Source organism: Orbicella franksi, chromosome 6 (genome assembly GCF_964199315.1).
Source record: "Orbicella franksi chromosome 6, jaOrbFran1.1, whole genome shotgun sequence".
In the NCBI taxonomy this organism is placed as follows: domain Eukaryota; kingdom Metazoa; phylum Cnidaria; class Anthozoa; order Scleractinia; family Merulinidae; genus Orbicella; species Orbicella franksi.
In genome coordinates this window covers 18,639,280-18,655,352 of record NC_138150.1, presented here as the reverse complement: position 1 = coordinate 18,655,352, position 16,073 = coordinate 18,639,280, and the positions used below count along the sequence as shown (strand labels likewise).

The window sequence follows — 16,073 nt, the reverse complement described above, 5'->3', positions numbered from 1 at the left end:
GCGTGACAGAGAGATGACCAGGGTTAGACTAGAGAGCCATAGATAAACCGTTATATAGTTGAGACAAAGAACAAGCGATTTTCCTTGCTTTTTCACCGAACCCTTGCAGCAAGAATCGCCGTGGCCTGTGACATAAGTGATAACACAGTTCTCAGTATTGGCTTTTACGTTGCGATCACGGTCAGCGACGAAAAGTGAAAAGTTGAACTAATGCCAGACTAGTCCCATGTGTGTTTGATATTCTGCCACTGGATCATTTTTTACCCATCTTTCTTTTCTTACTTTTAGATTCCTGTTCTGTGGCACCTGTAGCCAAGGATTTCTTTTTAAGGTGCGTCGCAGAATACGGCATAACGTCAGAGGACAAGCAAGCATACTCCACGCGCTGGGAATCGCTAATAAACGACTCCAGTCATCAAACACAAACTTCGTTATCACCAGGTCCCTGGCACTACAGCGCTGCGAGCGAACTGGATGGCTACCCCTACATAGGCGGCATAGCAACGTACTCTGGTGGTGGGTATGTGTTGGAACTGTCTCACATTTACTACAAAGCTTTACGACAGGTCAAGGATGCGAGGGATAAACTCTGGTTGGACCACTATACACGAAGTCTGTTCATGGAATTCACCTTGTATAATCCAAATAGCAACCTTTTCTGCGCTGTAACGTTCGTAATGGAGACCTTTCCAACAGGAGGTGTTTTTCCGCATTCTGAGGTCATAGCCTATCGCCTGTATCGTTATGTCGGTGATTTTCAATTGTTTGTTCTCGCCTGTGAGGTTTTGTTTTTTGCTTTTATTCTGTATTTCACGTACCGCGAGGCGAAGACGCTTTACAAAACGCGAAGAATGTACTTCGCAGAGGTGTGGAATCTTATGGACCTAACTGTTTTAATACTCTGCTGGATTGCAATAGCGTATTACTTCATCTGTTTGGGATTGAGAAAATGGACAATTAACCTTTACCATAAAGATCCAACCAAGTTTATTAGTTTCCAACACGTTTCAACTTGGCAGCTAATGTTTGAGAGCGTGCTCGGAGTCACGGTGTTTGTGACGTGCATCAAATTCATCAAGATGTTCCGATTCAACCGACGAATCTTCCTCTTCTCATGTACTTTGAAACAAGCTAGCGGGGAACTCTTGCAATACCTTCTAGTGTTCAGTATTAACTTTCTAGCATTCTCGCAGATTTACCACTTTTTGCTAGGAAGCAGCCACGACTCCTTCAGCTCGTTGTTCAGCACCATGCAAAAACTTCTCAGTGTCCTCCTTGGCAAGTTTAGCTATCAAGAGATGAGGATTAACTCGTATAGGGTTCTTGGAGCAATGACATTCTTTCTTTACATAATCGTGACAAATTTCCTGTTTCTTAATGTTTTCATTGCCATCATAATTGAGTCTTTTGAAGTCGTAAAACAGCAGAACGACAAAATGCAAAACGAATTTGAAATGTTGGATTTCATCACGAAACGCTTCAAGGATTTCTTGGGCATACGCGCACTGAACAAGACCGCTGACTCAAAGTTCCAATACACAAATAAGGCGATATACAAGCACCCAAGCAAAAGGGAGAAACACAAGATGGCTGAAAAACTTGAACAAGCCCTAGACAGACTGGAGTGTTACATCGATGTGATAAACGATATTGAGAATGAAGATGACATGCTTTGTTGCTATGTATCACGGAGGATCCATCGCAGTTCTGCAAAGAAAGTGAAGACCGTAGAGCATTTCTTGTAATGTAAAATAATGCTTCTATTCTTCCAGGTAGCCCTCAGTAATATAATAAATGGTATACGTATGCAGTATGCAGTTTCTTCCAAAACTGCCACAGCCAAACACGAACTTGTCCTAAATTAACGTTATCTTCGGCGAATATGAATATAGGTCATATAGAATCTAATAATCGTTTTTGTGATAACCGATTTTCATAAAAGCGTCTTGCATATTATTCTTCAGTACAAAGGAAACTGCGAGTGACGCTGCTGAGTTTGGCAGTCGTGAATGGAAAATTTTTGTCTCTATAAATGCTGCAATTTTAATTTGTCCCGTGTTCAGTATTGTTTGTGTGCTGCATAATCGAACTCAGATAAACGCTGTGACAGATTTGCTTTCGGCTCAGCAGAAGTAATCTTATGAAAATTCTGGACAAAGCCCTTTTTTCAAAGAAAACAAATGCCCAAACAAAAGTGTCCATTAAGACGAACAAAGAATGGCACTTGGAATGCCCAGAATATCGTCAATATGGTAACTCTATGACGAACTGGAAAAATGCATAGACCATAAGTAAAGGGGAGAAAATATTTCTTCTGAAATACAGGGCATGCCTGTGATTTGGTAAAACATTACACCTAAAACAGGGAAGTAATCAATCGTTTCCAGGGCTTTCTTCGTCCAATCAAACTTGTCAAAAACACACATGTAACCTCAAAGGGATTATACAAATAAAGAGAGGTTTGTTTAATTTTTGTCCTATTTTCCCAACAATTCGAACAAAACAGCTTTCAATACAGGTTACAATTAATTTTCTTATTTTCATATTTCATTGTTTTTAAAGTTATTTCACAAAAGTCCAAATACAGAGAGACGCTGGACTATCCATTCAGTCCTCGCTGAAAAGATCTTGATCCTTGCCGGATTTACCAGTTTCGATCATTGCCAAATGGGTTTTGATCATTGTTGGGTTGGTTTCCGTCGTCTTCGTCGTCCTGGTCTGAAATCAGACAAATCAAAATACATCATTTATCTAAAATGTTCAGTGTTATTTAAAAATGATTATGATTCATTCAAACTGACTGGCCTGAATGATCCTCAGATTAATTTTTGTTTGGGCTTATACTGATATAAGTAGTATTTATTCCTGGCACAATCTACTCTAAACAGCTCCTACAAATTTCTATTTTCGGGAAAATTGAGATAAACGAGAAAGGTTTACGCGAGAATCCGAATAGCGTTTTATATCATAAGTCAAATTATTCTCGCCTTTTGATTGGTTCTTATTTATGATCAATTGAAGGACAGACGTATAGATAACGTCATTAACATTTTTTTGAAACGTATAGATTCCATGTCGCCGTCCGTCTCAGGCCCAGTAACAAAAGATTTAATGAGGAGAACCATGGCTGTGCACGTGCGTTATAAATCTATCTACATTTCTTTGCCGTCCTCTGCAAAACAACGCAAGCGTAAGATGTCAGTCTCACTGTGCGAATTTTACAAACAAATACTGAACTATATAATTCACTAACCACCTTTATCCTTCTTCTCACCTGATAAAATTTCTTTAACTACCGCTTTGACGACTGCAGTGAGCAAGGGGTCAAGGGCCTTAGCATTAGCGCCGGGAAAAATCAACGAGGGGGATTGCATGAACCTGATATCGCCAGCATGTCGATTTGAGTTAAACCAACGGCCTCCCAGACTAGTGACGTCAGAGAAAATGCTTAATACGATAAGCACAGACACCAGTTTGAACATGAACGCCATCTCGAGTAATCTGCAAAAAGTAACAAGCGTGACGCAATTGTAGACATTTTCATGGCAACGAATCGCTTCCAAAATGTTTGAAATTGTTGTTGACAAACTCAAGACTTTCAATCCGAGAAGCACTTCTCTCATTACTCCATCAGAGTCTGCTTTTTATTATGAATTACGCGTTTGATTTTTTTTTGCAAGCTTTATGGGCCCAGAGAAGGGGATGGGGTGAAGAAAAGGGGGAGTCTTGGAAACTCAATTTTATGTTCGATGACTCAAAATTTGTTTTCAGGATTCTTGGAGACTGACACTTCTCACGGAGTACATGTCATTCATGATTTACAGATGGGTTTCTCACGACTCACCGACCACAAAAATGGCCAATCTTAGCTTTGCTCCCCCTCAAATTTCCTTCAGTTCTTGTTATCACTTTAAGATTGAAGTTACGATTAATTTTGTGCATGTTACATACCAAAAATAAATTCACTAATGTTTCAAAACTAATTCTTTTGATAGAGATTTTAGCTCGGATGATACTAACTATAGTGAAACCACAAGTATGTAGTGTCATGATAATCGGGGAATGGAAAATGCCCCCGGGGGGGAGGGTACTGTCATATATGGGCTATATAGTTATGTGCCGCTGTGAAGGGTATGGTTTTCAAGCAGTTTACTCTAGGATAGGGTATATAAATCAAAGCATTTGGGTCTAGAATAGGGTATCATTTTTCGCGAAACTGACCAGTTGGTTGAAGATTTTAAGGAAACCAGGAATTGCCACTCAAAAATATAAAAAAATCAAATCGGTAAGTTTAAATTTACGTAAATAAGCCTCCACAGTGTCGATAGATGGGGGGATTTAGGGAGTTTACTCTAGTATAGGGAAGCAAAATTCAGCTGAACTAGCTCTGGTTTAGGCTAAGGGTTCCAGGGTCCCAGCGGCACATCCCTACCCAGAAATTCCCAAAGTACCCTCCCCCTCCGGAGAATGCCCCTCGAAAAGAAGAACTGCAAGCAAAATACCAGCACAGAACTGGAATGGAAGACGATCCAATAACAAATAGTGAAAAACTGATCCTAGGCACTATTGAAAAGTATTATCACTTAAGGAATCTACTCATCTGAAAGTAATACACTATTATATGACTTCGATGGTTATATTGAACACTTATCAACTCGCGGATGAGGACAGGAATAGAATTCATTTAAAGGATCATTAACTTTCTTGGAATGCAAACTACAGTTTCAGAACATTTTCAGGTTGATAAAACTGCCGGCCAAGATGGATTTACCTCTGAATTTTATAAACGTCTTGTTTCCAATGATTGGGGTAGGACCTATTTGGGAGTGCCAATGACGCTTATGACGCAAATAAATTGGCCATCTCCCCGCGAAGAGGGATCCTAACTTTAATTACAAAAGAAGGTGGCTCGCTGCTCGAACTGGTGACTCTTGTCAATGTGGACTAAAAGAAATCAACTATGACTATAACCAAAAGCCTAAAACCATCGCTTCAGCCAAATGTAGTACATACTGATCAAACTGCAGGATTCATTAAGGGAAAAATATAATAAGGTAAAATATCAGATTCATTACTGATATGGAATATCATATCATATATGGCATGGAACACGCAAAATCGCAAAACCTACCCGCTTTCTTATTTTCACTGACTGGACTTCCGAAAAGCCTTTGACTCTCTTCAATGGTCCTTCACGATGAGGATTCTAGATACCTTTAACTCTGGAACTTGAAGGCCCAGTCTCGTAAGTACCTTTTACACAAGTATCGAAAGTGCAGGGATCAACAATGGTTTCATTGCCAACTGGTTCAAGCCTTCTAGAGGTTTACTACAAGGACACCCCTTATCGCCATGGCACCATACCCAGTTATCTCATCGAACAAAATCGGACAAGATCCAAGCAGGGAAGGAATCAAAGTATTTGTAAATGAAGTTACGTGTAAGTCAATTCTGTGGGGATTTGACCGCCGTTAAGAATGTCTTGAAAACAGCTGGAGGCTTTGAGAGTTAACTGGTCCGTGGATAAATAGAAAAAATTCCAAAGCGATTTGGCTTGGAGGGTGTTATCGAAAGTGCAGTGTTATCGCCACACCTATCTATCTTATCGACGGAAATATTATCGAACAAAATCGGACAAGATCCAATGCAAGTAGAGAAGGAACATGAAAAGGGAGATGAAGTTACGTTCAGTCAATTCGAGAATGATGCAAATCTATTTTGCGCCGATTTGACTGCCGGAACGTCTTAACAATAGTTGGAGATTTTGGAGAGCTAACTGGTCCGAGGTTAAAGGACAGAAATCCAAAGCGATTTGGCTTAGCGAATGCTATCGAAAGTGCAGTAATCAACAATGGTTTCACTACGAACTGGTTCAAACCTTCTCAAGGGGTGTACTACAAGGATTTCCCTTATCACCATACCTATCACCATACCTATCTACATATTCTATGTGTTTCGATCTATTTAAGGTCTTTGTTTGTTTGTGCGTTTTGTGTCATAGCTTCGATAGAAGAGTGAAAATCATCAAAATACTCTTCCAGAAAATCCCGATTGGTAGTCAATTTCCGTGTTAGCAGTATTCCGAGCACTGATTGGTTGTCAGGCGCGATGATAGACTTACTTACATAGTTGGGTTTTGAACAGTAATCTTTTCACAAGTACTTTAAATCCAAATTGGAATATTTTCAATTTATAATTTTTCTAAACAAATATATTTTATCTGGAGTTCTCCAATTCAATACACTACCATTAAATGTTCAATACTCATTTTCTCTTGCTTCTTTTTTTTAAAAAACGGGGCAAATCTACATTTTAAGCTTAGTTTTATGATCTCGTTTGCATTAGATTATTTGAATATTTTTATTGCATTTTTCCCCATGTACATACAGCAACATGTGAATATCTCACCCCGGCAATCACTGGAAGGAGTTTTACATCTTTTGTTCCACGGCTGGCCTCTCACGATGCCAGTGAGCTACCCAGATAATGCGAAGTTGAATTTTTTCCGTGTTGTTTAATTTTTGCTGCTTTAATTCTTTATGCTGTGAAGGTCTTGCGGCGTTGCCCCTAGCGAATTTCACTTGCTTTTAGCAGAGACTGGGACCAACATTTTTTACATTAACCATAGTAACATCCGTCTTCCGTAGAATATGGCTACCACAGACCTCTTTAAAACACGTCAAACAGCCGTTAAATGTAAGGTGAACAGTCAAGAGGTAATTAGCCAATATCCGATGAAGGGAAGATGAACTGTAAGAGGGATAATATCCCATATTAACCTGTTTGCCAAGTTATTTCTCTCAAGTTATTTCTAGATAAGTGTTAAAAAATGCAGTAGATATACCAAGAGCGTTTGTGCGTTTGGAGCATATTGGGGGAATGAATCTTTCACCTTCGTGAAGACGAGTTTGATGTTAATGGGCTTAAAAATGTAAAGGAGTTGGCGAGTTTTGACCAGTCTGTGCTGTGACCGAAAATCGCCATATGTAAGGAATCTTGAAGTAAACCTGAGGCCCTTCGGACTTTTTTATTTTCGATTTGTTTATTGCGCGCTCCTGCTGAGATCCTTCGTAGTGATCCTGTCAATTACATGAATGGGAAAGAGATTCTTACGTAGAGTTAGAGTTAACTTCTGAATATTATTATGGATAAGCAATAGACTGCAAGGCTGATACTGCGTGAAAAACGTTTCAAGACACCAACATGACAAGAACCGATAAAGTAGGATCGCAACAGTGGACAGCTGTTTCGCCCTTCTTGGGGCTCGTCAGCACTGTGTAGCGAAGATATGTAACGCCAGCCCAAAAGCCAACGTACATAAATTGCAAAATGACCCGTGCACTATATCAAGTTCCGTACTTTGAACTCACTTGCGCCCCGAAACACGCGTTTCCACATCACGTGTTTCGGGGCGCAAGGAGACAAAGTGTCAAGATTGGTGTCTCGAAAAGCAAAAGAATAAATGTGGCTGGACAAGGCCCGCCTAAACATTTAAACATTCAACCGCATGGCCAGTACCATGCTCAGATCTCTTGTAGATCCTGCGTTGGCAGCGTTTATCGTATGCGGTCCCTTGCAGTTTCTGGTTTATTATTATGGAAACCTTCCACGTGCTGTTGATAAAATTTACAAATTCTATCAAACTGGGGTCGTGGCGAGCCTCATCTTATAGGATATAGGTTCAAAACTCACTAAAGGTGCCGGATCGTCCGAATCGAAAATGTTAGACTTCTGTTTGAATTGACATACGTGGCTCAAGCAAGCCGCTGATTTTTCACCTCCACTCATTTCCATTGTTTTTAAAACCAGTCAAAATCCAGCCTGTAACGGAACGCTCGTTTCCTCAAGCTTTGGCAGTAAGGAACGACGACTCCAGGAACGAACAAGTAGAAGGGCTTGCTCACAGAAACACAAGATGAACAAGTTCTTGACAGGCTGGAATGTCACATCGATGTGATAAACGACATTGAGAATCAAGATGACGGCTTCTCTTTTGACACGAAGTGGTCAAACATCTGGCGTGATGAGTGGTGATGATATGCAGTTCCCGCCAAAACTGCTACTTGTCTTAAAGTACGCTAACCTTAAACAAGAGAAAATTTATCGTGCCTTGACCCAATATGCAGAGAGAATCTGAACAATCGTAACTGAACTCAGAATATTTTTGAACAATGATAATGGCAATGACAACGATGATGGATAATGATGTATATCATTCGGAAATATATTTAGAGGAAAACAAAGCATTTTAATAATGATGAAATGTTTCTTTTTTTTTTACTTTTCAAGTGCATTGTAATGAAATGAAATGAAAATAGAGGATAAACAAAGACGACATCTCCCTCAAAGGCACATCGTGTCTTAACTCATTTATAAAATGCAGCACAAACATGGAAGGTACATTCATTCTCAACTATTTCGTCATAAAAATATTTATCGCGATTTGGGTCTCCTTGTTAGAGTTTGATCTCAGTAAGGAGTATAGCACCAGACAAAAACCAAAACAAGCTAAGGCTTTAGAAATTTATTTGAGTTGAAATAAAAAAACACAGTGGATAAATCTTTGAAAATTAAGGATGAACTAAAATAGACTTTTGTATATAATGCTTTCACAAACCACACAATGCATATGAAATTCACAAACATGTTTCAGAAGAAGCATCATCCATTGTCAGCGGTACAAGAATACCAATAACAAAGATATCAGTGACGTCAGCTATTGTTATTAAAATGCCAACCGAAGAACTATTGGCTGGTGAAACAAAAATTCTTTTTGTAACGTTTTGAACATTGAAAATGCATTTAAATTAGCCTCCCTGAACTCGTTTGAGAGTAATAATGCTTTTAAATTATCAACTAAAAAAACGAGGCTTATAAATAAGCAGCCATTTTTGAATAGGGTCTATACGTTTATAATTATCTTATTCCATTGACCTACTTTTCCACGTCTCCACTGGCTGTTCCGCCGTAAAAAAGGTAACTAGTTCATAACGCTGCACCGAGCGTGACAGTGTTCCCCGGCTTTGGCATTCTTTTACTTCACGCGGGGGGATGGGGGGTGGGGTTTGCGAGCGAAGCGAGCAAGAAGAAATAGAGATCCCCACCCCCCACCCAGTCAAGTTTTCCGTCTGGCGCTGGCGTCCAGTTCTCTCGCGATCCTATCCGCGCGTTCAACGATCGAATAAAAATACGAGAAATTAGAGCGCTGTGAACAGTCTAGCAAAAACTTTCGGACGATTTTAATTGCTGGCAAAAACAGTGTCTGAAAATAAAACCGTCCGAAATTTTTAAGCGTCCGAAATATTTACAGTACAATATAAAATTTTGAAGTAGCTCCAAAGCTCTTAGTTTCCTTTATGGAGCGAACTTTACTTGAGACACTGCTGAGAGATCTTGAGATACGCGACGGCTTGATAGAATTTGTGTTATTTTCTCGTTGGTGTATGGCTGGTTTGCAGTGTCACGCCATCAAAAATAAAAATCGTAACCATTCCATAAATTAAGTCAAGAAGCTGAGATATGAAAGATGATTGATAGATAAATAACATCGTCAAGTTTTAAGTCTGTACGGTTTTCCATCCGCGCGTTATTCGGAAAAGTGTTTCACTCAAATTTATAGAGCTTTGTATGGTGTCGCCATGTTTGTGCCCCTCGGAGGGACACAAACATGGCGGCCGCAAAGTAACAGAAACATTTGTCATTGAGTTTTGCCATTGAAACGAAATGTTATTACTCTAGAGCTCCGATACATTGAAATTGATACTTTGTCTAGAGCAAGAACTGTTTAGTTAGTAAAAACTTGAGCAATAACTCATCTTTTGACTTACTCGACAGCGTTATCGAGCCGCCATTTTAATGTCACGCAACGCTTAAACTTGGAAATTCCGATGTGCTCCATTACAAAATGAGGAACCCTGTCGGGCTTAAACGTTGCAAAACGTCAAGTTGTTGGAGGGTCTTACATCTCATGAAACTAAAACTTCACAAGGATTGGTAATTTCTCATTTTGGAATTGATGACGTCACATGAAAACCCGGCAGAACCGTAGAACCTTGAGGGTGCTGTAAAACTATCATTTTCATAGATAAAGTCGCGTTTTGTAGGCGTAAATTTAGTTTAGCTATGTTTCATCACAGTGTCCGACATTTGTCCGAAATGAGATAAAAAACGTCCGAAAATTTAAAGACCGACATTTTCACGTCCAAAATTTTTTGCAAGTCAGGCATTTCCAGCACCTGGCATTGTCAACGCACTTGTTGCGTCATTCGTCAAAACTTTGTCACGCCACAGGTTGCGTGAGAAACTCGTGCCACTGGCTACGTCATGCATAAAAACCTTGTCACGCCACCCTCACGAGGTCAGTTGAATATTGTATTCTTTGACTGAGAAGGTACGGCAGCTCCTTCTACGTTAGCCTTTTGTAAATTGGTACTATGCTTTGTAGTACAGTCTGTAGACGTTGCTGCAATGGCGATCCATCCCACAAAAAGGACAGTGCATGGGCTTGGATGGTTTGTTTCGCCGCTGCGACAAATCTCGCTTTCTCTAGTGGTTTAGTCTATAGCTTTGGGGTTCTTGTACCCGTGTTCATGGATTATTTTAAAGAAAGCAGGGAGACTACAGGTAAACTTCTCAATTCTGAAACAACTCTAGGGACAGCCTGTGAATTAACAGCTACATTTTATACACATCCTGCTTGTGCTGTTGCCATTACGTAAGTGCAACAGGAATGGTGTAAACGGAGCGTACGTTTTAAACACCGGCATAAAACATGTTAACATCCAAATCAACGGTGACCTAGTTCAATTTATTCTTTTCGTTAACTCCGAACATTGCGAAAGCCAAACCTAGCTCGGCTGTCGATTCAGACGCCGATATTATAATTTAAAATGATGCCGAGGTTCGGCACGTGAAAAGTTCAGAGCATGAATCAAAACCGTTCAACTTTGCCTGTCCTGTCCCGGCTTACACCAAAATAAATAGTTATAAATGGACAGATTAGCATTCGACAGATAAGCATGGCATATTGACCATATTGTATCACTCAGCCGGCAACTGTAAACTCCGCGCTTAAAATCGTAAATCAGGTATGCAAATTTGTTAGGTCGCGCTTGCAGACAAACAAATAATTCAAATACGGACACCCTCTGGACCGTCAGTTGTTGTCTATGATGTCACAAGTCTTACTTGTGATGTGCCACATATAGCGTCCACTGCTATATTCCGATACTTAATTACATGATATAGGTCAAAAAAGTTGAAGTATTTTCCGCTACTTTTGCTGAAAGTATTTTAAGACCTTTGACAGGGTATGAAGTTGGCCGCCATGTAGTACAGTTATGTGGTTCCTTCACAGTTGATATTTTACATCATCTTCTTTACTTTACCATGCAGCCTGGATTGGTTCAATATCAATTGCCCTGTGCTTGTTCTTTGGACCTTTTGCAAGTTCTCTCATAAATTGGCTTGGCTGCCGAGCAGTAGCCATTACTGGATGCCTGACTTGCTCAATCAGTTTAACAATAGCCTCGTTTGCTAAGAGCTTGATCATCTTGTATCTTACTTTTGGAGTTCTTGGTATTGGTGCAAGCTGCGTTTTTGTCTCAAGTTTAGGAATCGTTCCGAGATGTTTTGACAAACGAAAATCAATTGCGATTGGAATCGCCTCAACCGGTCAAGGTGTGGGTACAATGATTCTTAGCCAAGTTCTTCAATCTCTCGTCAACGCTTTCAGCTGGAGAAACGCATTACGGACTGTCGCAGGTGCTTTGGTCATAAACGGCTTCCTTGGTCTCTTGTACAATCCAATGACAGAACCTGTAAGTAGCGGTGAGTTATTGTCAAGGAAAGAAGAAAAACGGGGATCCAAACGCTTCACATTCCATTTCTCAGTGTGGAAGCTTCCTCGTTTTCTTGTGTTGGCCGTCACTGGGTTTTTCTTTCAGCTAAGTCGCTCCACTATGTACGTGCATTTGGTAAGTAGCTTTCAGTAGTCGTCGTTTCCTATTGGAACTCGTACATATGTACTTTACTTTAATTTTGCAAGCTAGAGATTTGTATCGGCCAGTAGTTGGCGAGGGGTGAAGCTACTTGTAAGCTATCAAAGTCGATAAAAACCGGCTACAAGCAGTGTGCTTGCTTTACTAAGTATTTGGAGGGAAAAGGAGCAAAGTTGACCTAACTTGTTCTGTTACTGGCATGAAATGACTGAACATGTTGCCAAGTTGTCTCGGTCTAGACAACAAGAGAATCGAAAGATAATATACATGATGAACTTTTTTATTAGCCTTAAGTACTTTGTTGTTATTTTAATAAGTTTTCATAAATTGTATATTGATGTAAATAAGTTCTTAAAATTTCACTTGGGAGCTAGAGAAACCAGGAGAAACTAATACATAATATTGTATTGTGCCTGTTCAAGAGCCGAGTTCCTAGGGCGAGAACAAGAGAGATCCTGTCAACGAGTTTGTGGCGGTTCTTTATATCTAACCAGGATAACGATGTTGTTAAGGGCTCAGTACTCTACAACAGAAGGAAAGTACGCGGCTATGGGGCGAATGGTGATCTGTATAGGAATGAAACAGGAACACAGCTGAGATGGCACCAAACGGAGTCCGCTGGCGGAGCATTGTTGACGCCCTTTGCTCCACTAGGAGCCTAAAGGATTAAGTCAGTCAGTCATAGGAATGAAACTGTAGTCAGATATAATGAAGATACCAATTGCATGGAAAGACTGGATGTGATTGGCCAATATGACATAAAATAAATTGTTTTATTACACGGGAGCATGAAATAGACTTTGAGCGTAACATCAATGTTTTGTTCCAGAGACCTCACCTTTCCACCAGTAATCTTCCATTTTGACGTTGACTGTACGATGCATTTTGTTTTTCAGGTCAAATACTCTGAAGACCGTGGAATGTCTTCTGATGCGTCGGCTAGACTTATTCTCTTTCTGGGAATCAATGTTGTTCTTGGTCGCTTCGCAGGTGGTTTTCTGTGTTCCATCAAAAGGTTGGACAACTTGTACATCTTACAGAGCATGTTGCTGTTAAACGGTGTTTCAACAATACTCCTTACTTTGGCACAGAAGTACGAAGCGCTTGTCGCCTACTCCGTTGTATTTGGTTTCGGTGACGGGGTAATGGCCTCAGTTTTTAATATCCTAATTCTGACATGCGTAGATCCTTCAAGAGCTGCGTCATCGTTTGGATACTTTCTGTTGATTGCATCCGTGACGTCACTGGCTGGACCTCCAATAGCAGGTGAGTTGATGTTATTCCTTGGATCTTTCTTGAAAGGAATGAGGACAGTCGAATACCTTGTGTTAAAAAGATTGTATCGCAAGTCAAAACAGCGCTGTATATTGACACGGGGGCATGTGAAAGGGTCGTTATTTTTATACCCTTTTCGAGACCTCTCATCCGAAAATTAAGAAATTAAGTTAAACATCCAAGTGATCACATACCAAGAACGTACAACGATTTCTTTTACGTCAAGTTGAAAAAGTAGTGACAGCAGATTAAGGCTACCTTTACACAAGTGGTTAATTTACGGGTCATGACGAATCCTGGATGTTTTCTGAGCTGGATTCATTTTACCGTTTAGGCACTGGTCGGTTCATAATCCGAAATAAAAACTTTCCGGCAAAAGATATAACCTCCCTGGCTCCCATTTGGGGAACTGAAAATGATGATAATGACTATAACGACAACGGCATCATCTTCATCTTTAAAAATGTTTACCCTTGTTCAAATTAGAGCCCTTGGAGTGATTGGTGGTTTTTCAAATCCATCTAGTGCCTATTTTGTCTTTTTTTTTTTCTCGTTCAAACATCCTCCATTTAGCTCGTGATTTCCAAGCTCGGTACTAGTTAGATACTGAGAAACAGTATTTAGAATCTAATAAACTCCGCTTGGTTCATTAATGAAAGTAGTTCATTAATCTAATAGACTGACTTCACCATTTCATTTGTCAGGTCTGACCGCTGACAAACTTGGATCATACGGGCCCGCATTCTACATGGTCGGGGGTGCATTTGCAGCGGCTGCGTTAACTCCAAGTATATTGTTCTGTGTTAAAAATAAGGAGATAAAGAAGAAAGAATTACTTCCAAGTAACAAAGAAAACACGGAAGATGCTCAAGAATTTAAAGAGCGGAACCTTCACTATGAACTTCGTGTGGACAAACCTTCGAAAATAACACATAATTTTAGGAAACCAGTCGTACTTGGTCATGAACTCTTTGTTTCCACAGTATAAATATTCAAACCCGGCATTTAATAAGCTTGTCACGCACTTTTGCGCGAATTTTCTTCGCCGTTTTCTGGATGGGTCACGCAAATGCTTCCCAATATATTAACAATTTGACGGTTATTTGATTTGGTTAGGGTTTTTTTTCATAAGTTTTTGGCTACTTATTCCTACTCAAAGGGAGTATTTAAGAAATCTACATTGTTTTCCGTCATTGTTCATCGGGACTTCGGCATGGTGTCCCCAGTGCTACCGAGAGAGCTGGTCTGATCTCATCCCTCTCTTTAGATGAGAGTAAGGCATGGAATTCTAGCTTTGCCAGACAATCTAAGATCAATGACAAAAAAGGGCCATTTAAAATTCAGAAAGGAGAGTCAAAATTATAGTGATTCTCGTTATTTTGCGATTTATCTTTGGAATTACATGTATCTCTTCGTGTATTTATTAATTAATCAATGAATTTATTAATTAATTAATTTATTTATTTTCTCGGTCTATTAGCAGTACAAGCTGGAGGCTTAGCAATCCTTATGTAAAGCCAAGAATAAATAAAGTTTATTAATAAGTATCTATCTCTATTAGTTGCGCGCAAGACGGAGACGCCTTTACAAGCTGGCGTAAAATGTCAACGGTGCACAACGTCCAGTATAAGATTGTTGCAACATTGGTCTTGCATTATGCGAACGCGTTTCCGATAAACAAATCTCAGTTTTCATGAGTTGTCGGGCAGCATTTTCGCTGATTTTAACTTATATAACAGTGTGTCTGAAACTATCTTTACTCGCAAAGTTTTCAGGATCCACACGATAGAATAACGTAACTGAACATCTGGAAACTAAACTTATACTCTGAACAATCTATCATGTTACAGTCTGCAAGCAGTGTCATGTTTACGTTGCAGGTGTTCGCAGTGAAGTCACGAGATTTCGAATCAGAAGGCGAAGACAACAAGGCAGGACACTTTCTTGTGCCTCTTTCAGCAACCCCGAAAGGGGAGTACTTCCTTATATGGGCTATATTAGTACGTGCGGCCCCAAAGGGTATGGTTTTTCAGCCATTTTGGTTATCAGCTGGGTATCGATTTTGGCCATTTTGGTCATAAATAAAGTGTGGTTTTTGCACTCTAGTCTTGAACTGGGTATGTTCTTTCAAAGAAGCTACTTTTTCATCAATATCGATAACACCAACAAAGGCCCTTCATAAATTATGTTTAGGGCAACTGTGCCAGCTGCAACGGTCATAAATAGGGTATCGAATTTTTGGTCAAATCATGATAACTAGGGTAGGGAAAATCGCAGATTTTGGTCAGAAATAGGGTTACGGTTTTGAGAAACGGGCCGCACAACCCACCCATTTTTTTCTGGGAGTACCCGCCCCCGTCTCTCGTCCTGAGCAATTTCTAGGGGAGGTGGTCCCTTGATCCCTTGAAGATTTTGCGGCTTTTTCCCTTGTTGTTCATTAATAACTTCATTTTTGCTCTTGCATTTCATGCCAGGGTCCCATTACATATTGGCAGAAATGTTCCACATAATCCAATAACCCACGTAAATGACCATGTTCCCAAAAACCCTTTGACAGTCCAGTATAATACAGGAACCCCTCCCAAACAATAGATCGCCTGATTATAAAATACCTTACTTTGTCATAAATGTCATTAAAGTACGTTGTTCACTTGAACTAGGAAAGTTTTGTTTCATATTGACAAGTTTCCCAGTGATTCCCAGCGATTGTGATGATTAGTTACTATACGGTTATTTCTTCCAATCACCGAGGAATTTCAGTGCTAATCCACCTGTAGATTTAAATCAATGTACATGACA

At 39.9% G+C, this 16,073-nt stretch overlaps 3 protein-coding genes across 4 annotated transcripts in view; 2 read left to right on the top strand and 1 right to left on the bottom strand.

Annotated features, from left to right (window-relative positions):
* The window catches only part of LOC145490493 (polycystin-1-like), a 106,271-nt gene extending 104,526 nt beyond the window's left edge, over nt 1-1,745 (top strand). The window contains exons 19-20 of the mRNA XM_081469601.1: nt 110-127; nt 218-1,745. Of these exons, the coding sequence (XP_081325727.1) occupies nt 110-127; nt 218-1,745 (1,546 nt within the window). The remainder of the gene's footprint in view (nt 1-109; nt 128-217) is intronic.
* A 651-nt stretch (nt 1,746-2,396) lies between these two features.
* Nucleotides 2,397-5,583, bottom strand: LOC145490023 (uncharacterized). 2 transcript variants are annotated; one of them, XM_081469113.1, is made up of 3 exons: nt 5,132-5,583; nt 3,275-3,501; nt 2,397-2,718 (listed from the first exon to the last, which is right to left on the bottom strand). In XM_081469113.1, exons 2-3 carry the CDS (start codon nt 3,489-3,491, stop codon nt 2,645-2,647), a joined length of 291 nt encoding a protein of 96 aa, XP_081325239.1. In that variant the 5' UTR covers nt 3,492-3,501; nt 5,132-5,583; the 3' UTR covers nt 2,397-2,644. The 2 variants fall into 2 exon arrangements, with proteins under 2 accessions (XP_081325239.1, XP_081325238.1); XM_081469112.1 differs by lacking the exon at nt 5,132-5,583 and having other exon boundaries at nt 3,275-5,113.
* A 4,793-nt stretch (nt 5,584-10,376) lies between these two features.
* Nucleotides 10,377-14,825, top strand: LOC145489199 (monocarboxylate transporter 13-like). The gene is made up of 4 exons (XM_081468131.1): nt 10,377-10,623; nt 11,395-11,975; nt 12,896-13,265; nt 13,979-14,825. The coding sequence occupies exons 1-4, from the start codon at nt 10,434-10,436 to the stop codon at nt 14,260-14,262; spliced, it is 1,425 nt and encodes a 474-aa protein (XP_081324257.1). The 5' UTR covers nt 10,377-10,433; the 3' UTR covers nt 14,263-14,825.
* Nucleotides 14,826-16,073: the final 1,248 nt, after the last annotated feature.